General features: G+C 35.7%; 1 protein-coding gene across 6 annotated transcripts; it reads right to left on the bottom strand.

The window, feature by feature from the left end:
* Positions 1-1,653: 1,653 nt before the first annotated feature.
* On the bottom strand, positions 1,654-26,385 carry LOC105159896 (P-loop containing nucleoside triphosphate hydrolases superfamily protein). Of its 6 annotated transcripts, none has more exons than XM_011077109.3 (32): positions 25,823-26,383; positions 25,530-25,619; positions 24,842-24,960; positions 24,316-24,429; positions 24,147-24,228; positions 23,787-23,854; positions 23,636-23,710; positions 22,437-22,582; positions 22,261-22,363; positions 21,552-21,632; positions 21,276-21,344; positions 21,120-21,179; positions 20,890-21,051; positions 19,138-19,194; positions 18,418-18,657; positions 18,282-18,347; positions 18,027-18,209; positions 16,879-16,983; positions 14,214-14,291; positions 13,976-14,122; positions 13,661-13,774; positions 13,493-13,579; positions 13,212-13,415; positions 12,942-13,124; positions 12,126-12,329; positions 11,927-12,016; positions 11,704-11,844; positions 3,545-3,642; positions 3,278-3,362; positions 3,030-3,188; positions 2,738-2,809; positions 1,654-2,007 (listed from the first exon to the last, which is right to left on the bottom strand). In XM_011077109.3, the coding sequence occupies exons 1-32, from the start codon at positions 25,944-25,946 to the stop codon at positions 1,780-1,782; spliced, it is 3,834 nt and encodes a 1,277-aa protein (XP_011075411.1). In that variant the 5' UTR covers positions 25,947-26,383; the 3' UTR covers positions 1,654-1,779. The 6 variants fall into 6 exon arrangements, with proteins under 6 accessions (XP_011075411.1, XP_011075412.1, XP_088735765.1 ...); XM_011077110.3 differs by having other exon boundaries at positions 25,530-25,614; XM_088879639.1 differs by lacking the exon at positions 18,282-18,347 and having other exon boundaries at positions 18,027-18,129; positions 18,407-18,657; positions 25,823-26,385.
* Positions 26,386-27,015: the final 630 nt, after the last annotated feature.

Genomic DNA, 27,015 nt, shown 5'->3' with positions numbered 1-27,015 from the left:
ATTTTTTATCTTATAAAATTTTAATACGAGAACATTATTAAATTATTTGTGAGGTTGTAGGACTTTTTTATTTTATATTAGTATAGATGCTAATGTTAATATTCTAGAATACTCGCACTTTAGACTTTATTTATGTTAGTTTAGTTTGTTGGTTTTATAATTGATTAAAAGAGGGATAATTACGTTATCATTCTTTGAAATTTAATGTAATCATACATAAGAGATAATCTCTTATAGTTCAGAAAATTACTTATAAACCCAACCAAGTCAGCGAGGACAGTCCCAAAATGATCATGCCTAAACCTCCCTTCCCGAAAAGTTTCGCCAAGTTCAAAGAGGAGGAAGAGAAAAAGGAGATCCTTAAAACTTTACTCAAAGTTGAGGTAAATATTCCCTTGCTCAATGCAATTAAACAAATACATTGCTATGCAAAGTTTCTCAAAGAATTGTGCACCAACAAATTCATATTGAGAGGTAATGAAAGGATATGTATGGGAGAAAACGTATCCGCCATTATGCAAGGAGAACTACCTCCTAAATGAAATGATCAAAGTACGTTTTCTATCCCTTGCAAAATTGAAAATATTGGAATAGAAAATGCCATGTGCGATTGAGTGCTTCAATTAATATTATGCCTCTTACTATCTATGAATCTTTGAATGTTGGCCCATTGAAAGAAACGGGAGTTGTTCAACTTGCCGATCGTTCTGTATTTTACCCTAAAGGAGTTCTTGAAAATGTACTTGTGCAAGTTAATGAATTGGTTTTTCCTGTTGATTTTTATGTGCATGATATGATGGAGGATATTTCTCCCGACTCTACATCCATTTTTCTAGAAAGTTCTTTCCTTAAAACCTAAAAAACCAAAATTGAAGTTGATGCCGGAATTCTCTCTATGAAATTTGATAATGATGTTATGAGTTTTAGCATTAGTGGTGCCATGCAATATTCTAATGATGTGCATTATGTTTTTCTCGTTGATTTTATTGACCCTTTGGTGCAAGAAAATGCTATGTTCGATGGTGAGGGACGATTTAACAAAAGTCTCACTTCGAGTCCAACAACTTACAAAAATAAATTTTTGATGACAAAATAAGTTCGAGAAAAAAGTTATCCATGAACCGCCAAGTTTTCCTAAATCCACACCATCACCGGGTGCATTACATAGAAGAAGTAAATTAAGAGTGTCCAACTCATTTAAATTGAGGCACAACAACGTCTAGCCAAAAACGCTAAAGAAAGGCGCTTCTTGCGAGACAACCTATGTCCTTTTCTTTTTCTCAATTATTTTTTTGTTTCTCTCTGATCTAACTTCTTGTAAATGTTGTGATGCCACTACAATGATTAATATTGCATCAATGGTCAATGAGTATTACGTTATAATGGCTTATAACAATACATATTTTAACTCATTTGAATCTCTCCATTTCGAAATTTAATATAATCATACATAAGAGATAATCCCTTGTAGTTTAGAAAATTATTTTTAATTTTTATTTGTTCATCAAATAAACCCCAATTAATCAAAATATATCGATTTAGCTCACATTAGAACAAAAAAATTGACAAACTACTAACATATTGCAAGTCAAGTAGATTTTTTTTAACCGAATTATTTTTAGCAATTGAAGGGATTGAAATACAAAAGAAATCTAGCAAATAATTGTTTGCATTACATTACTAATAATCTCAAGTACACAAGATATACAGAGTATAATTCTTCATAAGAAAGGCAAAAGATGAAAGAGTAAGCTTATACTGGACAATTAAGGTGATTTTTCATTGTCCTTTAACAGCTGCAAGCTGTTTCTTGAGATTAAGGACTTCAGTACCATATGAAGCTAATTGCTTTTTCAGCTTCGATGAAGCCTCCTCAAATTTTCGGTTCATGTACTCTAACTCATCCACCGACTCATGGTACCTAACGCGAAAAGTATCCAGTTTTGATTGGGCGCCTCGGAGTCTCATTCTGAGCTTAGCCTTGTCCTTGCTGTTACTAACTTGGTCCTGTTCAAAATCAGCAGAAAACCACACCTTTTCTTATGCTTGGCTAATGACATGCTAAAATCTCAGTATCAAACCACATGATAAAGGGCCACAAATACTTAAATCTGGTTGGGGCATATTAAGCCATCATACCGCTGCTCTTACATTTTATTTGTGTTTGTAAAATAATACAGTAGTTGTGTATTTAGAAAGGTGAGACGAGTTTGGCAATTGGGACAAAGGTCAAGACTATTGACCAACAAAGGTGCTAACAGCATTGGCAATTATCTTCCGAGATGCAACAGTGGTGCTATATATGTGGGCCCAGGTCAAACCGAATATGGTATACGCACTCTGAAGGACTTAACCACGAGTGTGTTTCTTGAGCTAAATACAATAGCATGCAAGTTCTCCAACTTCCAATGTAGAATGGTGACTTCACACCTTTTTAGCTTCAAATTGCACATTTTAGGTGTTACACTTTGGGCATTAGTTTCTTATTTGCCCAAAATTGATTACTCTTTTACTAATTGGTATCCACTTCAATTGTTGGTCCAAGGTAAAACCTAATTTTGAATACCAATTTTACCATAATTTGTTCATATGGGTACTCTAATATACAGAGGAATGTATATAGATGAGCAAGTTAGATATGTAAGACCCCAACAAAATTAAGAAAAAGTGCACGATTATTTCCATTTTGGATGCATGTGAAACCTAAAGCTATGTTTTCAGGAGTAAGATCACTTACATTGCGCATCTTGTCTTCCATACTAGAAAGTCTATCACTCTGCTGCTCTAGTTCATGTTTCAACTTCAATATCTGTGAAAAACAGAATCATGTCATCCTGTGGTTATTAACATGATGCAGGAGAAGTAAACCAGTCACAAGGTTTGCCTGCGCCATTATCTATCACTACAAATATATGTACTGCACTTCCCCAGTAAAGGGAACAAAAGCTGAAAACTAACGAAGTGCTATGATCACTGTGCAAGTGAACACTGCACTTTGGAATTTCTTTTTTGTTCAAAGCTGGACTGACCTGAGAGTCATCTGTTGAAGAAAGCTGGACTGGTTCCAATTCTTGAACTTGGGCCAACAAATATGCCCTTTCTTTTCGGAGAACACCCAATTCCAACTGTAAAATTTCGATTTCTTCACATGTATTTTGGCACTTAGAGTCTGGTCGTAGATTCAAAATCTGACAACGTTGTTTTTAGCATCCATCAATAAGCAAGTCAAGTTAAAGTGCATGGTATAAAGGGTAACAACCAAGAACATAAGACTTACCTCTGGAGATCTTTTGCTCTGGTCATCTGAAGCTCTTTCTTCATTTCTGCTGAGGTTGACTTCTGACGGCTTCTCCTTGAAGCATCTGAGCATTATCAGAAGGGTTAGGATAATTTACATGTCATGAAAATGCCTTTTGACAAGACAACGAAGAACCCCAGAAATCGTTTCGGGAAAGTAAAAGGTTATTATCATATTCAATACTTCATACAAGAAAAAATGTCCTTCACTTGTACGTTCCAGAAAAACCCAAAATGCGAGACAAACCTGCACTGCTTCTCCAAGGCACCATTTTCCTCCGACCTTCTTGGCAACTCCTCAGAAACTATGCAATCTCTTCTATAAATCTCCAGTTCGTTTCTTGCCTAATATTGTCACATCATCAATGAGGAAGATAATCTTTCTTATAAATTGGAAAGTAAACCAAGCAGTTCAAAGAAACTTGCCAATTTTCGCAATGATTTCTCAAGAAAATATTTACAAAGTTGAAGCTGCAAAGGTCAGCTGGGTTTTGGTAGGAAATCTAACCAAGTTAAAAAGAATCCATACCAGAGAGAACGAATCCAGAAGCCCTTTTACTTGGATACATGTTCCAGTTATTAGAAGACTTAAGCTCAGCCAGAAATCAGGAAAAATGAAAAAATGCCAAGCAAACAATTAATATATTAATATCTATTTCATAACTGAATATTTTAGTCCATAACAGGGACATATCTTTTGTTGTTGATCCAACAACTGAAGAAACATTTGATTTCTATTGTGCAAGTTGAACATTCCAATTAAGACCTCCATGTTCAACATGAAGGGGAGTATTGAGAATCACGAATTGATTCTTAAAAATAATTGTAAAATCACATATCTAAGTAATTCTTGTGATATTTATATGATTTGGTTTGGGAGTGATTTCCTTCATCTTCCATTATTGTCATGAGTAATTTATTTGTATAAAAGATGAACATCATAACATCAAATTAAGAGAGATGTATCGTGGACATAGGGTATATGGCCGAACCACATAAATCCCCGTCTTATGTTCCCTCTTCACAAATCTAATATTTTGGCATGATATCAAGCATGTTTAGGGAGGGCAATGGGTCTAGAGATCCAACCCGAACCCTAACCATTTTGGGCGGCTTTGAAGTCTTATATAAATTACTTATAATACTTATATAAAATATATTTATGCATATATGACAAAGAACTGTGTATGTGTTATTTATACTTACATACAATACATAAACTTAATTTTTTTATAAATCAAATAATGATATTAATAGTTTATAGACGTTTTAATTTATATATAAGTAACACATTCTAAAAAAATTCAATATGTTAAAGCCTAAAACATGCACATATAAATGTATAATAGAAATTAACATTTCAATAATATTATTAGTGTGTCATTTTCATAAAGTTATTATTGTATTATTTTTATAAGTAAAAAAATATTTTGAAAATCTTAAGCCCTGTCTAACTCGCCGGTTTCTAAATCCAAGAATTTCTCGGCAGGTCGGATCTTAAGTTTTGTGCCATCCACTTGGTTGAAAGGAAAATATATAAAATAAAAAATATATATATTTAGTTCTTAAAGAGAGAGAGACGAATACAGGAGGAAACCCTCATTAGTCAGCCAAGACAATCGACCGACCCGCCACCATGTCAACCACCTACCGCCGCAAGCATACCCTCCAAGCAAGGTGCTCCTCTTCTGCCTAGTTCGCAGCTGCACCCCTCTTTCCCTATCCTTGCTGGCATGCTGCTGCTAAGAATGCCTATCTGGCTAATTCCGCCACTGAGTGGCAGCACCCTCTTCTCGTGCACCGCATGCCGCCTGGTCTCCATCCTCTATCTAGCAATTCTATGAACAAGAATGGACTTTTAACTTTACCTGCTAATTAATTGGGTCTGTAGGTTTTGTGCTATATGTTTGTCTCCCGTTAGCCATGACATGAAATTCTCCGATCTTTTGCTACTTCTTTTGTCCATATATTTATCATGCTGTCCGTTCTTAATAGTGTTGTTGGTATGACCATTTGTCATGAAACTACACGAAAACCTTATTTAGCTACATTACGCCGTAGAATTATGAAATTTTTTACAAAACTCTGCAACTATCTCTACTATCCCTATTGTTCCGCCAACTCAAATTGCTTTTATTGCCTTCATGGTAAGTCTTGGATGATAGATTTTGGTGCCACAACCCATATCACTAGTAATAAAATCTCTATACCTATTTGTTCTACAAATGTTTCATACTTTGCAGTCTCTAGGTTTGGACCACACATTGCATCTTAACCTCGATAATGTTCCAAATCTCATAATTGCTATCTCACTTTATTTCCTTCGTATTGCATCTTCCAAAATCTAATGACGAAGAGGATACTTAGTAGTGGGCATGACTGTGCTAGTCTCTATTACTTAGACGTGCTGATACACTAGTTGATCTTGCCCCATATGCCTCAATATCCCCCCTTCAGTGGCATTATAAGCTTAGTCCTCTTTACCATCTCTATATTAGAATTGAGCATCTTCAGCAATACACACCGTAGTTTTCCTATTCCATTTCCAACAATTTGAAAACTTCAGTTTTTTTAAGTTACAACGTAGAGTTGTTAGATGTCTACATTTGTTCTTTTAGAGTAGTTAGGTGATTATACTTAATTTTTTTTAAATTCAAATGCGTCACAACATTTGTTTTAATATAAATTAAGACACATTGCTCTATTTTTTTACCTTAATTCTATTAATATTATTTATTAATTTCTAAAAGCTAAGTTCCAATTTTTTTTTCTCTACAAATGATTAATTTTTTTAGGAATTAAAATTATTGCATGATTTTTTTAAAATTAACTTTATTGAGAAAATTATTTAAACCAAAATTTAATAACAATATATATATATATATAATTTTAATAATTCTAATTAAACTTTCTAAATTAGATAGTTTCCTTCAAAGGCATTTAACATAATCTTATATTTTCCTTCAAAGCATTTAGCAATCAATATTGGTTACGAAATTATCGTCAAATGGTACAAAATTTTAATAATATAATCACCTATGTAAAAGAACGTTAATTAAATTTGATTTGTATAATATAAAAGATTAATTTTGTTCACATCAATTGTTGTGTGCAACCTTGACAATCTTATATACCGACTCGAAATAGTGTTGTTGACATGATAACAACTTACACTAATTGTGTAAACTTTTCAAACCAACCATATTTTAGAAAAAAAATCTTCATAATATTAGAACAATTAAGTCCCTCATCATAAATTAAAGTCGAGCATGAGGAGGGGTAGGCCTTGGTTGAATTGCTCGGAATTATACAAGATCATAGATGCATTGAGCAAAATATTTGAAATATATAAAAATCTACACAGTTATATAATCGAAGAGCACTATATTGAATGGTGTCTTCTTTTAGTAAAACTACCTAGAGGCTAGAAGTAGCTGCTTTTCTTTTTTTCTCTCTCTTAAATTCACACTTTCATGTCAATTCTCTCACAAATTATTGATCCTTCAATACTTAATCAGGTTTTGCATTTTCTCAATATCTTTTATTATTTGAAGAGATATGAAAAAATATCTAAAATAATATAAGTTGTATATTCATCACTTGGAAATGATTAGTGTGTCATTACCAGCATATCCCTATCACTTTGTGTAATTTCCATGCAAGTCACCTCTATAAATACATGTCCATGCACTCTCACTTGCCCCTTCTTCCGTGAACATTTTAGCTCAAGAATTTGCAAAGTTCTCTTCACTCTATAACCACTAAAAACTCCGTTGTTTTCTATAGTGAAAAATGGACAAGGGAGATGGAGGGCTTGTTCGTCCAATCTCTCACCTACCTAAAACGCCTGGGTATCTTTCGGCCAAACAACGACTCCATGCAAGCGATTCATTCGGCCATATTCGACGTCAATAAGGGTCGACAAACTTCACGAGCGTTTTTATCTGTCCCAATGAGTGGGAAATCACCCCGGCGTGAATTGGAACCACGACGATATGAGATTGACCGCGGAAGCAAATTTTTGTATAAAGTTGTGGATGACACAATCTCGCTGACAATTTAAGTTGTATCGCGCCATATGTACTTTCAGAATAGGGAATCTGTTCTTTAGCACACGAAATGCCAGCTCAATGACATTACGCAATTGTGAGTGACGCTGTTTAAATAATTATTTCGGTCCACGAGCTTGCCGGTTGTTACCCCAAAACGAATTGATATGATAACGATCTTGACGGTACGGCGCCAAAAATCCAGGAAAATAGGGATTAGCGGTGTAAATTTTTGGATAATGTAAATTTAATATCGTTTGATGGCGAAGAAAAATTCTGATCATTGTTGAGGCAGTCTATGAACACACAGGCATCGTTTGCGCTACCCTCCCATCCAGCCATGACATACGTAAACATCAAGTCAAAATTGCAACAGCCATAACATTTTGTGAGATATCACCGTGTCGTAAACGGTATGCATGGACACCGAAACACTTGCTGGTATAAGTATGCCATCAATTGCGCCGACGCAATCCTAATATTAAATAAATTTGAAATGTTATGAGAAGGAAAATTAGCGGCTTCGAGGTTTAATGAATGCAATATTCATTACCTTAAAATATGGAAAGAAGTGTCTATTGTTATGGATTCTGGGATGAATACGATTAAAATTTGTAGGACAAATTAGTCCCGGTGCAAGAAGATTCAGAGCCCACGAAACCCGTTTCATGTGCCCGAGATGATCTCCAATAAGTGCTGGAACATGAAACGGGTTTCACGGGCTCTGAATCTTCTTGCACCGGAACTAATTTGTCCTGCAAATTTCAATCATATTCATCCCAAAATCCATACCAATAGACACTTCTTTCCATATTTTAAAGGTAATGTATACTGTATTTATTAAACCCCAAAGCCGCTAATTTTTCTTCTCATAACATTTCAAATTTATTTATTATTAGGATTGCGTTGGCGCAATTGATGACACACTTATACCAGCAAGTGTTCCGGTGTCCATGCATACCGTTCACAACACGGTGATATCTCACAAAATGTTATGGCTGTTTGCAATTTTGACTTGATATTTACGTATGTCATGGCTGGATGGGAGGGTAGAGCAAACAATGCCCGTGTGTTCATGGACTGCCTCAACAATTATCAGAATTTTCCTTGGCCACCAAACGGGATTAAATTTACATTATCCAAAATTTCACACCGGTAATTTTACAGTCTTCATTCATGATTACATCTCTTGTTATTTCAGGTAAATATTACTTAGTGGATTCCGCTTATCCCAATTTGCCTGGATTTTTGACGTCGTACAGTCAAGATCGTTATCACATCAACTTGTTTAGATGTAACAACCATAGTAGTCAATGGCGCGGAATGGCGCACGGCACAAAAGGCGCAACCCTCGCGCCATACGGCGCCCATGGCGCCGCCATAGCGCATGCCTGGGCGTCTTTTCGGCGCTGCCCAGGCGCGCGCCACGTGCGCGATGAAAGAAAAGGGCCTGGGCGGCCTGGGTTTTGGCTGGGCTGCCCAGGCCCATGAATTAAAAAAATAATAATAATAAGTTAATAAACCCTAATTTCCTAAATATAAAAGGAATTTCCTAAATATAAACCCTAAAAAAAATAACTTAATAAACCCTAATTTCCTAAGTTAATTTTTAGCGTGTACAGCAGTACAAACTCTAATTATGCCGATTGAATCTTTGAAATTAATGTGATTTTATTAATCTTTGAGTGCTTCAATTGTTCTGTTAGTGTTTTTTTTTTTTGAATGATTTAATTATATGAAGTTTTTTTATGTTTAATTTGTTGTTTTATATGTCTTATTTAACTCCTTATACATTAATCTAATCAAAATAATACTAATTATATAAATATATAGATTATTTCTTATATTTGCCCCATCCTTTGAAAAGGCGCGCGCCGCGCCGTGCGCCATGGCTCCAGCATCCCTTGGCGCCATTGTGCGCCGTGCACCACTGACTACTATGGTAACAACCGTTAAGCTCGTGGACCGAAAGAATTATTTAACCAGTATCACTCACAATTGCGTAATGTCATTGAGCGGGCATTTGGTGTGCTAAAGAACAAATTCTCTATTCTGAATGTACCTATGCAGCAATACAGCTTAGATCGTCAGCGGGATCTTGTCATCGCATGTTGTGTCATCCCCAACTTTATACGAAAATTTGCCTCCGCGGTCAATCTCCTTTCTTCGTGGTTCCAATTCACGCCGGGGTGATTTCTCACCGATTGGAACAGATAAAAACGCTCGCGAAGTTTGTCAACTCTTGTATAACCCCATGCGTACGTTAGTCGCGTGTGGAACGCCTTATTAACGTTGAATATGGCCAAATGAATCGCTTACATGGAGTGGTTGTTTGGCCGAAAGATACCTAGGCGTTTTAGGTAGGTGAGAGATTGGACAAACAAGTCCTCCATCTCCCTTGTCCATTTTTCATTATAAAAAACAACATATTGGAATGCATATCCTATAGAAGCCATGGTAGTTTTTAGTGATTAAAGAGTGAAGAGAACTTTGCAAATTCTTGAGCTAAAATGTTCACGAAAGAAGGGGCAAGTGAGGGTTCTTGGTGCATGGACATGTATTTATAGAGAGTAATTTGCATGGTTGCATGAAAATTACACAAAGAGATAGGGATATGCTAGTAATGACACACTATACATCATTAAAAACTATACTCAAGTTGCTGCAAAATTCTTGAAAATGTATTAATTCCTTCCACAAGCAACCTTCAATTGACATTTGATTTTTGATGGAGGAAGATGTCAAGCGATAGTGGAAGGGAAACCATTAACTAATGAAGAAAACAACCATTAACTCCCAACCACCATTTGTCCTAATAAATTACAACTACTAATATATAATTTTTATGAAAAGTAATAACATACTGTTAGTTTTATGATTTATATATATTGTACAATAATATTATATGAAAATTTGTTATACAGATTAGTAGTATAATTAAATTTTAATAAATTAAAAATAATTTATGTCACGTACAATAATTTAAAAAAAGTCAACAACACTTAATAATTAATTAATCAAAATTTAATTTTACAGTACATATATATATATATCTTAATTCTTATTTTGGTGATTATGCGATATAAGTTGAAAAGCTAATTATGCTTTTCATCTGACTAAAAAAAGAAAAAAAATCTAACTAACTGTCACATAACTTATAATTTTTGTAAGATATAATTTAATTATAATTAAATTAAATTTATGCATAGCAGTAGGTGTACGTTAATATGTATATATGCAAACAAAAAAAATTGTACTGAAAAAGGAAAAGGAAATGGCAAGATTCACTTTCATTATTTTATAATTTCACATATTCAACTCCTTCCTCATCATAGCTTGGAGGGTTAGCTAAGCTCATTCATTAAGGGAAGGTGGGTTGCTCAATTTGGTCAACCCTCATAACTAAATTCTATCATATCAAAAATACATATACATATATTCAACATTCTCACACCTATATACTTATATTTGGAAACAACTAATCCAAACATATTCTCAGTTTTCGCACAAAAACCAATAAAATATTTTTACACAAATTCAATTGTTGGAAACTGAAAATGAAAATGAAAACACAACCAAACGGGCACAAAGTGTCCAAAATAAATAAAACCATTAAACAAATCCTACATAGTCATTATAAAATTGAAAAGTAACATAAAATATCCATCACCGGTAGTAGAATATCTTCTCTCTTTGTGTTAGGAAAGGTGTAAAACAGCAAAACCCTAACGTCTTCACTCTTTAGTCTATTTTTTGTGTAAATTTCTATAATTTTTCTTTTCCTTAAAAAAAAAAGCTAAATTAAAGGCTAGGCTGAGCAAAGGTGTAACAAATAGCTATTTCTTTATGCTGGGCAGTTCGCAAGCTTCAGCCTGAAAGGGTTGGGGCTTGCAAATGGCACGCCTAACAATGGCGCACCATGGCATCGCCATTTGCAAGGTATGCGCCATTGTATAAAAATGGCGATGAGGCCTCGCCATGGCATGCACCTTATAGTATGATGATTATTTTAAAGTATCTTGAGATTCTTAGGTTTTTTATTTTTTGTTAATTTGAACTATGTATTAAAAAATGAAAAAAGAAAAAAATAGTTTGGCTTGGAGCTCATATTGATTTCCTAACCAACCTCGAGCTTTGGGCAAAAATTGTCAAGCAAGTTCAAATATTGAGGAGAAAAGCTCGTATAATCAAGCAGAGCATGAGCCTAAGCAGGCCAATTGGCTCGGCTTGATTGGCAACCTCAGCCCTAGTATGCACATGTCCGTAGAAAAAAGGCTCATGCGCATTCAAAACCTTAAAAGGAAAGAAAAGTAATTGTGGAGGGATATGTAATATATATTAAGGTTAAGAAATTTACCTGTGACAATTTTTCAGACAATGAAGCAATTTCAGCAGCGTATAGTTTGTCCTTTTCTCCAATGAATTCCACAGAAGCTTTCTCCTTGGATGACCATATTGCTTTCTCCTCCTCCATTGTCAGAAGGGCTTCAGTGAGTTGCTGCAAAAAGAATGAGAGCATCGAAGAATGAAGAAAACTGCTAGAGTTCCACTGCGAATAAGTATCAATTCTACTTCAATACCATTGACAAGTCCTCCTTTTCTTCTGTCAAAGTTTTGAGAGAACTTTCCATTTCCTGCACATGGGACCTGTATTCTTCCAAGCTTGTTCTCTGAAATATCGTCAAGTAAATAGTAATAGAACTTGGTTTCAAGACCTAGGTATGATACATAACTAACAACTTCTGGAATACGAGTGTAAAGAAACTAAGAAAAGCATACAAGATTGACAACTTCTTCCTTCAGTGTCAACTCTGAGTTTGACAAGTGCAACTCATTGGACAACACCTGCAAATCAGAAGCCAAACTCTCAGCTCTAGAAGTGGCTGCATCCTTTTCCCCATTTGCTATTGCCAATTGGTCTTCTAATGCCCCAATTACAGTCTCCATCTCAAAAGCAACTACTTCCAGCTTCTTGTACTCCTCCTGAATAAGAGGACAGATGTAGTAGGTGATATCTACTCAGAGAAGATACAATGCATGAAGAACTTCACATCTCCCAGAGAGGCAAAAAGTTAAGGCAGAATAGCAAAAGCAAAAAGGAAAGGAAATGTTGTGAACTGAATATGACTTCTGCCATTCACAGAAAACTACGCATGAGTTGGTGCTCACCTCTTTTGAAAACCAACTATAACACTACAATCCAAGTGCCCATTTTAGACCACCAATATAGACCTGATCTCTTTCATTTATGACAGTAGTTCATCCTTGATTGTACTAATGTCATATCTTTAATAGGGCGTAACAAGTCTCCATTTTCAACAAGTAAATTCATACCTGATCGTTTTCAATTATTACAAACATTTAAGAAATTTCCCAAATGACCTGATATCACAATCACAAACAGGAACCTGCAGTAATTATGTTTTGTTCGTATGATCTGTACCATCCTGAAACTTCTTGATTCTTCTTTCTTCTTTTCAGGGGTTGTAGAAGGGAGGTACAAGTTTGCATTTGATTTGTTAAGTGCAATTTCTTTTGTTGCATGAGAAGTCCTGCACATTATGCATTATTTGATTCCTAATTACTGATAATCACCTCCAGTTCAGCCAAAGCAGTAGAGCCCTTTGTCTGTTTCTGATCAAACACATTTGAGCTCCTATCAATTGTTGAATCACGCCTTCTGCCAATAATAGATTCACGTTTGCTCATATCACGTTCAAGCATAGCCTTCTGGCTTTGCAGTCTTTTAAGTTCTCTTTCTGCACATGACTTCTCACCCTGGCATCATGTAAAATGCATATACAAGTGTAATGTCTGAATAAAAGCGCCTATAGGGAAAAAAGAGCAAAATTAAGGGTGTAAGACCTCAAGTTTTGTTCTCTCCTGAATAGCATTCTTTAGCTTGAACTCCATATCTTTTAACTTTAATTTTGTTTTCTCCAAATCCTTTCTGATACTTTCCTTTTCCTTTGCCAAGGAACACGATGATAAGGATGAATTTTCCCTTTGGAGCATTTGAAGTTGACATAGATATTCAGATTTTTCGGCTTCATGTCTACCCTCGAGTTCCTAGAAAAAAAGCTGGTTGGCTCAGAATTGGAGATGTTGAAAACATGACAAACGTGAAACAAAGTGAAGTAACTTACCATGAATGCATTTGTAGAATTTTGAACTTTTAAATTTAATTCTTCTATCCTACAATGAAGCTCTGAAGCTTGATTGCAAAGAACAAGCTGTATTTCAACAAGAAATACAAAGAAATTTCAATAATGGAATCAGTAAATTACGAAGTATTTACATGCAAAATATTATACCTTATCCTCCTCAAGCTCACGAACTTTGCTTCTCAAGCAAGAGTGTATCATCTCATGGCTCCTAAATATCGATTCTATTTGAACCATACTCTGGGCAGCAGAAGGCCTAAGGTCCTGCACTTGCAATGAAAAAAATGTGGATTGATGATATGACAAGTGCTATAGTATGTTTGCAGCCAGATTAACTTTAAACAAGGTGAAACATGAAAATAGTTTCCAATATGAATGAAAGTGTAATACAAAAAAAGGAAAGATTTCGGCTTATCATATCTAGGTTAAAGATCCAAAAAACACTTTCTAAAGATGCCTACTGACAAGAATCAGGTTTGGCAATGTCGAAGAGAAATGGACAAGCTCGTCCACAACCGAAGAGAGAGACCCTATAAGATGTCTTGAGTTATCAAATTCCAGCTTTATTTCCTGGGCTTCAGTTAATAGGCTGGTCATCCAATCAGATTCTTCCTGAAAGAAGTTAATGAACAATTAAGTAAAAGAGCATAAAAAATGTAACCGTGAAATTCTTTAGATGCATAAGCCAAAACTAGCCAGTTACCACACTAGACTGTACAGAAGCAAGGGTGTCACGAGCAAGAGTTGCTTCTTCTTGTGCAAGCATAAGTTCCTCATACATCTGCATTAACCAATAAAGGTCATAACTTAAAGCAATAGATTTTGCAACTGATTAAAAGAAAGCACAAAAACAAGCAACTCTCACATGCAAAGAACTTTCTAATTCCTCAAGCTTCTATTCATCTCCCAAGAATTCCAAGTCATATGCACTGCCAGGTGGCATGTTGATAATTTGTCTTCTATCATCCTAGTGTCAAGTATTTCTACTATCCACTGATCCCTTTGTAGTTCTCTTATCTTTTATATGTTTTCTTAGTATTGAAGAAAATAAACCACTAATATAGCAATAATTCTCGTACTTCCACAATGGTCTCCAAACTATTAAAATGTGCGCCTCAAAAACTGATTATGGAGAATGAAATGAAAAGGATATGTCGGAATAGTGCATAAAAAGATAGATGATGAACTTAAGCAAAAGGAGGAATACTAAAACAATTTTAAGTTCCAGTTAATTTGGCAATATCAAGCTATAATATGGTTGATGCGTGGCCCAATATGCATGCAAAGATTGCTTTCTTTGTTATGTGTATAAGTGAAGAGAGAAACACAAGACGTGGATCCTACGTCCGCGTGACAAATGCCCAAAGGGCTAAATCATGTTATTCTCTTAGTTTGAGGATAGGTTAACTACATAATGTTGGACATGGAGATCTAACATATGTTCAACATGCACAATAGAACTTAAGCAAAAGGAGGAATACTAAAACAATTTTAAGTTCCAGTTAATTTGGCAATATCAAGCTATAATATGGTTGATGTGTGGCCCAATATGCATGCAAAGATTGCTTTCTTTGTTATGTGTATAAGTGAAGAGAGAAACACAAGACGTGGAACCTACGTCCGCGTGACAAATGCCCGAAGGGCTAAATCATGTTATTCTCTTAGTTTGAGGATAGGTTAACTACATAATGTTGGACATGGAGATCTAACATATGTTCAACATGCACAATAGAAGTCAAAACTTTTCTTCAGATTCTGGATCACAGATGGGGAGGTGACCTGAGCTCAATGCGACATCATGCCATGTACACACATCCAAAGTAGTGTAAATAGAGACATCAAGTCACACAATCAATTTTAGGTTCAAAACACGAGCAGAAGGGCACTTAACCCATCAAGAGCAAGGTCGATCAGAAACAGAGACCAACAAACGGTTTAGTTTACGTGTAGAACACCATAAGTAGTGAAGGGGTCAAAAGAGAATGAGACCAACAAACAATTTAGGTGTAGAACACCATAAGTAGTGAAGGGATCAAGAGAGAATGAGACCAACAAACAATTTAGGTGTAGACACCATCAGCAGTGGCTCGATGAAGCAAGTGTTGCCTATATGCCCAAGCTGATTAGCACCGAGACGAGGTTATGCCTCATGAAGACCACTATGGCGGAAGAAGAGCATGTTGGCAGCGGCAAGGCGATGATGCTTAGTAGGGTTACAGCACCGCGGCAGTATGGCGGAAAACGACCCTATAATGCCACTCGCGGTAGCACAAGGTAAGGCAGTGTGCAGCAAGGCTTCAGGCTCATCTTCCGCCATTTGTCATCGCCCTGAAGCACTGTCGCCTTGCCGCTGCAGCCACTGGCCACCGCCGACGTGCTCCTCTTCCAAACAGGCATATTAACCTCATGTTGCTGTTACTAGAACACTTGCTCCAGCAAACCACTACTAATGGTGTTCTACACCTAAACAATGTGTCGGTCTCATAATGAGACCGGCTTTCCTCCTTGTGATAGGCTATCCACTACTATCACCTAAACTAAATTGGTCACTTTTTCTAAACTACGTTGCTGGCGTAAGTTTCTTCTACTTGACCTCAGGTCACCTTGCGGGGGAGTATTGAGAATAATGAATTGATTTCCAAACAATTCATAAAACCCCTGTGGTTTGGAAATTACAAAAAAATTGGAAGAAAATCTATATTTACCCTGATTGACTTATTAATGACTTATAATGTAGGTCAAATAAATCATTTTATGACCAAATTACCCTCATACGTTTTCATGCGTTAGTGCTTATGAGAAGATATATTTTCCTGAAAAAAAATTATTTGACGCACAGTAAATCAGTAATAAATAAATCGAGGGTACATATTAATTTTGATTCAGTTTTTTTTGTTATCAGCAAATTCAGTGAATTTTGACTAATGGGGGAACTTATTTGTTGAAGCAAACCTCAAAGATGCTATATGTAATTTCACCGAACCTCATAGGAGAGGAGTGTAATTGTCCCTGAAATCTAAGTGATTCTTACGATATCTTATATGATTTAATTTTGGAGAAATTTCCTTCCATTTCCTGTTATTAACATATGCAATTCACCAATATGTAAATAGATGAAGGTTATATCCTCAAACTAAGAGAGAACAACATGATTTACCACCTTTGCGTATTTTTCTCGTGGACGTAGGTATGACCAAACATTGTAAATCATCATATTCTCTTTCTCTCTTCATTTATCTAAGTTTTTGACATTATCTTTTCAAAAGTAAGATGCAAATTTTAGATATCCGAAAGAAAATTCCATCCTATATTTGACATTACACGTTATGATGACATGGAAACTTTAAGCATCACAAGTGAGCATGAACCTTTTCATATTTCTCCTGTGCAGACTTGGTCCGCTCAGTTGCCAAGTCAAACACACAATCTAAATTTTGCTGGCTTGAGGACTTCTCCATCTCCAAGATTGCAATCTGCATAGCAATTTTGATAGATTTACACAATGAAAAGATCCAAAGGATGATTAGAAAGGACATTAGCAATCACTTGAAGACTATGCTGAAAATCAGCACCGTATAATCAAAGAAAAACACAGGCAATGCTTGTCAGTCAGACTTCCCACCGTGGCAATCAGAATCATACAAGAAAAGCAGGAAATGCAACCTGATTTTAATTATACAATTATAACGAAGAGCTGAATGCAATATTTGGCAGCACAACAGAGCCCGAGTCAAGCAGAGAAGCCCGCAGTATTGCTTAGGCAACTAAAAGGACCAAAAGCTCCTGATGTTTTTTCTTACTGCAAATTTCAACTCCTAAAATTGATTCGACATCTCATCTTCGCAACAGAACGAGCTATATTTTTTGCATCATTACAGGGGGTGGTCACCCCAGGGTCACCTGAAAACTTAACTTCTGGAACCCTAGAAAACTGATATTAACTTTTTGTAACCTTCAGTACTCCAGCAAGTTGGTTCATATAAGCTGGTTGTCTTTCAATTTACTATTTATCTCACTTAATTCTTCATGTGACCAAATTAGAAAATTCAAATGTACATAAAAGAATACTTTTTAGAGAAGATTGGTGCAAACCTATAATCTATTACTACTTTAAAATTAGAAAACCTTCTATTATGCAAAATAATCCAATAGTGTCATGGTTCAAAAAACGGCCAGTCACCTCTTGCTTAACATGAGTTTTGCTTGGCAGGTGCATTGTGCTACCTAACATCGTGTTAACCAACTAGAGGAATAATACCTAATTCACCTAGCTCAAGATCACTAGTTGTGGAAGTTTCTCTATGAGGACCTCTATAACTCCAGTCTCCTCCATCAGGTACCAAACAACTCCTCGTAGCAGCTATAAAATCTTAATTTACAAGCCATAACAACCGGAGCCTTTTCCTGATTTCATTTATTCATAATATCCATTCCATAGAAATGAGTACCAAGTGAAGAGGAGTAAAAGAAAATTGGGGAATATTGAGCAATAAAGCAATAAACGAGAGCTGAAAACCTTCTCCTGAAGTTGCTTGATCACAAGAATAGCATCCGAGTCCTTCAAACTTCTATTTCCATCTGGATGTGACAGAGGATTGGGATTTCTTGCAGTGCATTCTCTGCATTTCTCATCCACAACAAGATCAGCCTCAGCAAGCTTCCTTGTTAAGTAATCAATTTGAATGTCACTCATTGTCCTCTGTAAAGAGGAAAAGTTAGTTATAGGAAAATTCCAATGCAAGCATTCATTTGAAGAAGTAGGAAAACTAACATAAGTTTCAAACTCTGAAAGCAAATTTTCATATTCTGCTTGCATTTCAGTCAAGTCATTGCTCTCCTGAAACAAGAGCAATTAATCCCAGAAGCAAATTGAAAGGTAAAGAAAAAGTATATAACTTGATATGAACCATAGGTAAACTTCTTGTTCTGGCTGGAACTTTTCTCCTACTGGTAACATGCAGCAGTGCATTTGGATCAGGAAGTGTACAGTCTTCTGAAGCACTCCTTTTACAATCTTGCTCTTGTTTGCACAACTCAGCAGCACTCGCTTCTTTAACTAACTCTTCGAATGGAAGAAGTGGACCAATTGTGCAATCTGCTCTTGTTGATTTCACTTCAGAAGGGGTCTCTTTTACCACAGACGATAACTAGAGCACCAATGCAGAATGTCAATGAATACTCATGAACATTAAAATGTGGTAATTTGAGTGTTAGAAACACAAATGTAGTGCATAACTTAATATATAGAGATGTCAAGAGCTCAACGCAACTAGTTGGTGAACTTAAAGAGATTATACGAATTGTCTACGAGAGTATGCCATTGCTAGCAATCACAATTATTTCATTTAGGATAAAACTTATGTCTGTACTACACCATGTGTATGAGTGCCTAAATTAGCATGTCGCAAATGTAAGCAGAGAGGTTTGTCACAAAATTTATACACGTCCGAATGCAACAATTACACAGAACCCAATCTTCTTCTTCATGGTTTCAACATACAAGTCACAAGAACAGACAATCTTTCCAGTTAGAGAAAAGGATAATTGTTTCAATTCTATGACTCAGCAGGTAGTTTAAAAAAAAATGGGAGAACTTGACTTTCGTACTATCAGAAGTAGAACTATACCTCCTTCAGTTTCTTCCTCAAAAGATTTCCAGGGCACCAGGTATCTCGCCTTTTTGCCTACCATAGAGTACACGTATAAGAGAACCACAAATAGTGAGAAATATAACCAAAGTAGAGGTAAATTATATAGGACTGGACGCAAAAGTGCACATGAACATTGATAACATAAATGGGAAACCATGAAACTGGACTATTTTTTTACGGTTTTGGTCTTCTTTCACCAAATAAGTAGGAAAAACAAACAAGTATGAAGGTATCTCAATCCTGATAGAACTAGAAGAGGAGTTCACTAGTTGTAATCTACAATTTTTGAGAAGAAACTGAAGATTGTACACACTCCATAGTAGTTAATGGCGCACGGCGCACAATGGCGCCAAGGGCTCCTGGAGCCATGTCGCATGGCGCACGGCGCGGCGCGCGCCTTTTCGAAGGTTGGCGCAAATATAACAAATAATCTATATATTTATATAATTAGTATTAAATGCGATATATATATATATAATATTTATATTGTATTTATCTAAACAATAGTTACTTCATCATCTTTAAGTATGCTGCATGCAGTTTTGAGTTTCATGATTTTTGGCAAAAATCTACTATAAATATCAACATCAACATAAACATACAATAAAACACTGTAATTAATTTAGAAAAAAGTCATGTGAAGTGTGAACTGCAGCAGCAGGACAAGATGCTTATAAGTTATATGGAAGAGAAGAAGAGAACTAGAGAAGAAGTAAGAAGAAGAGGTGTTGAGAACTGAAGAGTCATGTGAGAACTGAAGAGTCATGTGAGAACTGAAGAGTCAAGAAAGAACTGAAGAGTCAAATTCCTTTTTTTAATTAGGGTTTACCTTTTCTTTTTTAATTTCATGGGCCTGGGCGAGCTGCAGCCTAGCCAGCAGCCCGCTGCCCAGGCCCCTTCAGATGGCGCGCGCCTGGGGCAATGCCGAAATGGCGCCCAGGCGCGCGCTACAGCGACGCCATATAGAAGGGCGTCGCCATGGACGCCGTATGGCGCGAGGGCTGCGCCTCTCGCGCCATGCGCCATGGCGCGCGCCATAGCGCGCTATTAACTACACTGACACACTCTGTGGCATGTTCCGACAAGGATTGGAAAACAGTATATCCCAGAACTAATAGTGGCTATAGTATATGAGTGCTGCATGTAGATCCCAAAAATAATAGTGGGCCATGGCATATGTGTGCTGCAAAGTACATGGAGCATCGAAATCACATCTCCAGGTTTCAAACAGTTGAATGGCAAAAAAGAAATACTACTTTAGCATTCAGCATTACTGAAACAGGTTTTTGGAAAGTTAAAAATGTTGTTCGGCCCTAGCTGGATAATTCTAAGATCTTAAATCAAAGAACTTCAACCAGCATCCTCTACTGGTTTTCATTTCTTGCAGGAGGCACAATATTCCATAACTTGCTCTACACCGTGCCACAAGTCTCATGCCAGTTGGATCCATGATTTGACTTAGGATAAGCGAGCATCCATTATAGATTGCTTTCAATTATGAAAATAATACAAAACAGATACTAAAAAGACAATCACTATCTAATTCCAGCCTTATCCTCTAAATTTAGCTTGTCATCTTTGTCCACCTTTCCAAGGGGAGAATAGAAGTTACATTATTAGCAGCTATACTATATTGCCAAAAGATCAAATATCACGCACTATCACTTCACTCATGTTTGCAAGCAACATACAAGTTACAAAGAGCACAGCAAAAGATAACAGACAGACCTTTTTGTAGACAACACTCGTCTCTTCTCTATTTGCACAAAATACCATAGAGCTCAAATTTTCAATTTTCTTGGCTTGCTCTTGCAATCTCTTCTCCCTTTCAGCCTGTGCTTTCTTTTCTTCCTCCAGCTCTAAAGCCATTCTCTCTCTCTCCAATTCACTCTGGATGGATAACAGATTTTAGAGCACATATATGTAACTTAAAGTGAAATTAAGAAATACCATCAAACCTTTAGCAATGTATTCCGCAGATTCAGGATTTCCTCTTCAAGATGTTCCGAGTGTAAACCCTTGAAAACAAACAGGAATAAGCATGTCAGCATGACACACTAATGCAATAACTTCAATAAGCATGATTCCATATAACAACCATGCTAAGTACCAACCTGCAATTTGGCGCGAAGTTCCTCAATTTCTTTCTTCTGACGTTTTAGCAATGCAGCATCAGTCAATATCTGCATCACAATTAGACCGTGTCAAGAGAGAGAGAGAGAGTTATTGATGGAAAAGAACAACTTTCCTATTGACCTATTTTGTTCATGCAAGCATGCAGGAATCAGTACTTGTAAAATAGTTCGAGATACATGCAGATTTGATATGGGGCCATATGGCGAAGAATGGCTCGTTACAACTATCAAGGAAAAGGCAATCAAGTGTACTACCTCATTTACATGGGCACAGTTTGTCACACGCAGTGCCCTACTAGCAAACTGAAGACTACTTTTAGTCTCATCAGCATGGATCTGCAATTAAACAAAAACCACATAATGGCTTGAAAAAGGACTAATCTGTAGTAGTAATGCTATAGCAAAAGGACAAGTAATTAACACTGCAAAGAGTAGCACCAGGAGCAAAGAAGAAAACTGCCCCAGGCAAAATTACAGCAAGATAAGCCTTAATTTGGAACAAGGGATAGACTAGCCTATTTCAAATCCTGATGTCGTATATCAAGTTGAAAATCAGATCAGGAGGACCAAAACAATACATATAAGCTCAAGAAAAGCATAGCTCATCTGTAAGTATGGGTCTCGATGAAAACGATTAGAGAAATGTCTAAAACAAAATGGCTACCATTGTAAGTATGAGTTTTGCTGGAGAAGAGCAGAGTTCTAGAACCAACAAATCTGAGGTAATGAAGTTATGCCACTTTGTTTCTACAGCTGAAATGAGAGCCGTAAAGCAAATTTGATAAGTTCATTTAAAAGAAGGGCCAACTTTCAAGCTAGAGTCTAGTTGTGAAATCAGATATATGCAATCTCTTTAACAGAATAACATGAGTAAAACGTTCAATATCATCAAATCATCCGTTCTTTCTAATACCAAGATTAAGTTTGAAATGAGTTCGAGGTCTATTAGACTCCAAATATTCACCTGTGCAAGTGTAATATTGCATATGATAGCAGTATTAGCATTTCCACCCAATGCAGGTTGCAGAATTCGTGTAAGTTTGCTGTCTCGATAGGGGACATGACCTCTGCAATATTTTGGGTAAAAAACATCACAGTATAGAATCTCAATATCTGACTTCAGTAGCAATTCATACCTACCCTTGGCTCTCAGCACCTTCACTCAGTTTCTTTATGACAGTTCCTAAGGTCATTAGGCTTTTATTGATGTGGGAGCCCTCCTTCAACCTAACGCCTTCTGCACCAGTCTTTGCAGCGCGTTCTGAACCGGCAAGATCCACCAAATTCTGAAAAGGTTCAATCAAGAACCAAAAAAGACCATATAAGGAAAATAGACAGGAAAATGGACAAAAAATTGCAGAGAATTCCTTCTTCCAGTTAAAAGAAAAATAATAGTTAAAGATCAATAGAACAAAAACAAATGGCAAGACAACAGAAAAAGGATGCAAGCAGAATAAGAAAAACAAACAAAAAGGGAAGGGAATAGATAAATCTGTCCAACCACATAACATGTCTAATAAAGATAAATGCAAACCCACAATGAAAGAAGATTACTGTCCTTTAGAACTGTCAAACATTGTTATAGCGATCATCGCACAAACATTTTTATGAATTTAGAATATAATGTCCTTTAGAACTGTCAAAACGCCAAATTTCACATAAAACAAACTGAAAGAGCACTAATAATCTAAACCAAATGGCCCCGACAATGGTGCAAGAGATGAAAGAAGAGTTAGACCTTTATTTTTTGTGTGTATGAGGAAGGCATCAAATAAGAACGCCTTATGTGGCCTAGTTCTGCTAGCATATAACTCATAGCTTATACAAGGGACAGACAATTCCACTTGATATTTGCAAGGTCCATGATATTGACAGTCCCACTAAATTCTCCTGCCTTACCCATGACTCATGAGGAATATGAGGAATAAAAAACAACATTATCTTCCATACCATCCTCCCAAAAAATGATGCAGAATGTATACTATAGATACCTATTACGAGAATAATACATGTTCAATGATTTTAAAACTTAGGATCATGTCCAAAACGACCTTTGCCTGGACTTGGCATTCTCTGTACCAGACAAGTTCTCTAGGACCAATTTCATATAAATACCTTAAGTTACAACGATTTCCACCACACAAGTGATAGATTTCAGAATGGAAAAGTAGGGAAAATTTCGTATAAATGCCTTTAACTTAGAACGGATGCCGCTTCTTCAAATGAAGGCTTTCAAAAGGGGAAAATTGAATAAGTCTGCCACTGCACACTGACCTTAATATCAGTGCAAGACTACAAGTTTGTTTTTATGAATAAATAAACAGAAAGAGGATTAATACCAAGACAGAAACACGAACTGCATCACATGAGAATTCCGTTTCTGCATCATCAGTTTTCTCCCTGCTCTCAATAATCTGTCTTAAACAAATTCTTGATTAGCCGAATCAATAACTTCTCAAAATGACAGTAAAAGATAAATAGTATGCATACCATGCGGAATATTGTGTGCGACCTACTACTATAAACATTCATATTCGTCTCCCCAATATGACGATGAGCTGTAAATTGAAATTAGAATAAAATATGTCAAATAGTTGCCACATCAAAATAACAAAATTAGGGTGAGAGTGTCATGTTTCCTTTTCGACTTGTCTCCCATATTCAAGATACGAAAGAATGGGGGGAAAGGACTTGGCCCATGGCAAAAGTAAATGTGAGTTTTTATCATAAAAAACAATAAAAACTTGGTCATTACACAAACTATATGGAAGTTAGACATCAAGCAAAATTTTTATCATAAAAAACAATAAAAACTTGTTAGCAAATTTAATATATCAAATATCATCTTACATTCTCCAAACTCCATAAGTTCAAGTACTTGATCAGCAGAGGCCACAATTTCTTCTCTTAACCCAGCTACAAAGATTCCTCGCTTCATTTTTCACAGTCGTTAGATATACTATATACTGTCTTATTAGTAACAGTAGTCGGATGAGCAAAAGAAAAGTAAAATCATTACCTCGATACTTTCATGAATCTGCAGTTTTCTATGCTCAGGGGCTAACAGGTCATTTATCTCCTCATTGTAAATCTCCATATATGACATGCGTAAAAGAAACTCACGATCCATTTCCTTAGAGAAAGAAAGTAATATTAGACTGTATCACCTACAAATGCGGAAGCCAAGTCTCAAAGAACAAGCCATATATGTTTGCTCAATCTAAGACCAAATAGAGAATGACTACCAGGAGACCTTAACTCAATTTGACCAGCTGGACCAGCATGATTACAATTATCTTTTAGCCTTAATGTGTTGAAATTTCCTAGTAGTACCTTGGTGGCATGCAATCAACTCGGCAAGGAATCTGATTGTTTCCAACCCAAGTCCTACAAGCTAAGTGGGTACCAAGTGAATTTGTTAAGGTAACAGAATAACCATGTGCAACGGCTTTTGACATAAACAAACTTCTATTTGGCTATCCTACTGGTAAAAGATATTCATAAGCAATAAAGAAACCAAGAGAGGCCACCGTGGGAATGAGTACCTGTTGTATAATGTTAAAAAGATCATGGACAGCAAGGGGGATGACTCCAAGCTCAGACTTTGATCCACGCATTGTGTGCGTTTTTCCACTACTTGTTTGTCCATATGCAAAAACAGTGCCTTACAGAACCAACCAGTAAGACAGCAGAATACCCCAGATTTCTAAATTTTTTTGGATGATATCTCTAGACTGTAGAACAAGTTCAAGAATAGAAAGCATGCACATATTCGTATTCACATTGAAAAATCAATTGCACAATTGTGTTATCTGAGTTGGATTTGCTTGCAGCCTTTATCTTAGACGAAATATTACTTGCCCTATTGAATTATCTGAATTGGGTTGCTTGCAACCTTACTAGTTGTTAAACAGTGAGACATATTTAATATTGTTTTCATTTTTCAATGTGGCATTATGATTATTTTTTTCAATTAATCACTGAACATAAATATAAAAACTGGAAAATGATGGGACTGACACATAAGTTTCGTTAACTAATTCATGCATCAATTTTGAAAATTATTCAAGAATTAAAAAAAAGAAGATCTCCACACATATGATTCCTTGGATGGCATTCAGGTTTCTACTTTACCGCACACATCATAGAAATTCTTCCTATGTTTCTATCTAATCAATTAACTTTCAGTAGCACTGTAAATAAGCAATTAATTAGCTTTCCTGAAAAACATACCATTGAAACCACGAACTGCAGCAGCCACAATATCTCTGGTCCGAGCCCTGTATACATCTTGAGTTTTACAGTCCTCCCCAAAAATCTGATCTACACATCACCATTGAAAAACGAGCATCAAGAAATCAACAACCATAACCACCACAAATCAAAATTGAAAAAAAGAACATCAATAAAATCAAGAACCATATCCTCCAAAAACCGAAAAAAATTTAAAAAAATCAAGAAAACCAAACCACACGACAAATCAAAAGCGACAAAATTATTAAAAAAAAAAGACCGTGAGACTTTACCGAATTCAAATTTGGAGGGTTGGTTGGGTATGAAAATAGAATTTCCAGAAATACGCCATGGACTGGCCTTGGCATCCTCGGTGGAGAGAGGCCTCGCTCTCACGGAGACGTGTATTCTCTCCATTCCCTCTCTCGCTCTCTTCTCTTTGCTTGTGTGTGTGAGCGTTGGGGGGTGGGGGGGGAGAAGAAGAAAAAAGGGTTTTGGTAACGTTCCCGCCTTTCAATTCTCTATTGGCCGATCTGTTGCCTTTTTGAACTATATATATATGAATATAATATATAGCCGTTTAATTACCGAAAATTAAAAAAATAGCCGTTTAACTATCAAAATAGAAAAAGAAAAGACGTTTTCTGGCGGTACTGTATCTTGGACTGAGAATTGGGCCTGCCTCCACTACAGGCCCAATTGTTGTTCCTGGGCCCATTATTCCACTCTAATAGAAAGGACACAAATTTTAAAAATAATAATCAAAAATTGGTTAAAAATAAAATAAGTGAATAATATATAGAAAATAAATTAGACTATTTTAAATAAATAAATAATTACTGGGAAGAATATTACAGAAAAAAAGAAGAAAGAAAATGAGGAGTGTTTCCTTGATTGATATTTATATTTCCAAATGGATTTAATTTTATCAATATATTTAAAATATTTAATTTAACACCTACATATTTAATAAATTAATTGTTGTGGCACATTGTTCCAATAAGGATATAGAAAGAGAATTTTTGTGTGAGATGAAGAGAAAAAATAAAATTATAAAAAATATTAAAATTACTTTTTTACTAATTAAAACAAATAAATTATTAAAAGGTGAATTTAAATATTCAAAAAATAGTATGATGAAAGGTTATTTTTTTAATAGTATAGATAGATAGAATGTTTTTTTTAAAAAAAAAGTTGGAATAACTTTTGCCAAATGTTAATCTAATGTCATTATAAGAAATTAACTTGAAAGTACTTTTTCTTAGCAGTATAGAATTAGAATTTTTAACATTTCAAATACTTTCAAAATACTTGTTTGGAATCAAAAGTACTTCTAGCAGCTTTGATTTTTTTGTAAATAAACTCAAGTTTTTTGGCACTACTTTACAGTCATTATGATATTTTTTAATTAAAATTTATATTTTTTTAAATTATTTTGAAAATTCAACATCGATATTGAAGTTTTTAAATAATTTAACATAAATAA

The sequence above is a fragment of the Sesamum indicum genome, linkage group LG4 (genome assembly GCF_026168435.1).
Source record: "Sesamum indicum cultivar Baizhima isolate 11 linkage group LG4, ASM2616843v1, whole genome shotgun sequence".
NCBI lineage: Eukaryota > Viridiplantae > Streptophyta > Magnoliopsida > Lamiales > Pedaliaceae > Sesamum > Sesamum indicum.
This window is presented reverse-complemented; position numbering and strand designations above follow the sequence as displayed.

Excerpts from the sequence above, each read along its gene's own strand:
- LOC105159896 (XM_011077109.3), bottom strand. The coding sequence starts at position 25,946 with ATGGAGAGAATACACGTCTCCGTGAGAGCGAGGCCTCTCTCCACCGAG. Across the intron at positions 19,195-20,889 it reads CGAGTGTTGTCTACAAAAAG|GCAAAAAGGCGAGATACCTG; the intron begins GTCTGTCTGTTA and ends ACTCTATGGTAG. Across the intron at positions 13,416-13,492 it reads ATTCTACAAATGCATTCATG|GAACTCGAGGGTAGACATGA; the intron begins GTAAGTTACTTC and ends CTTTTTTTCTAG.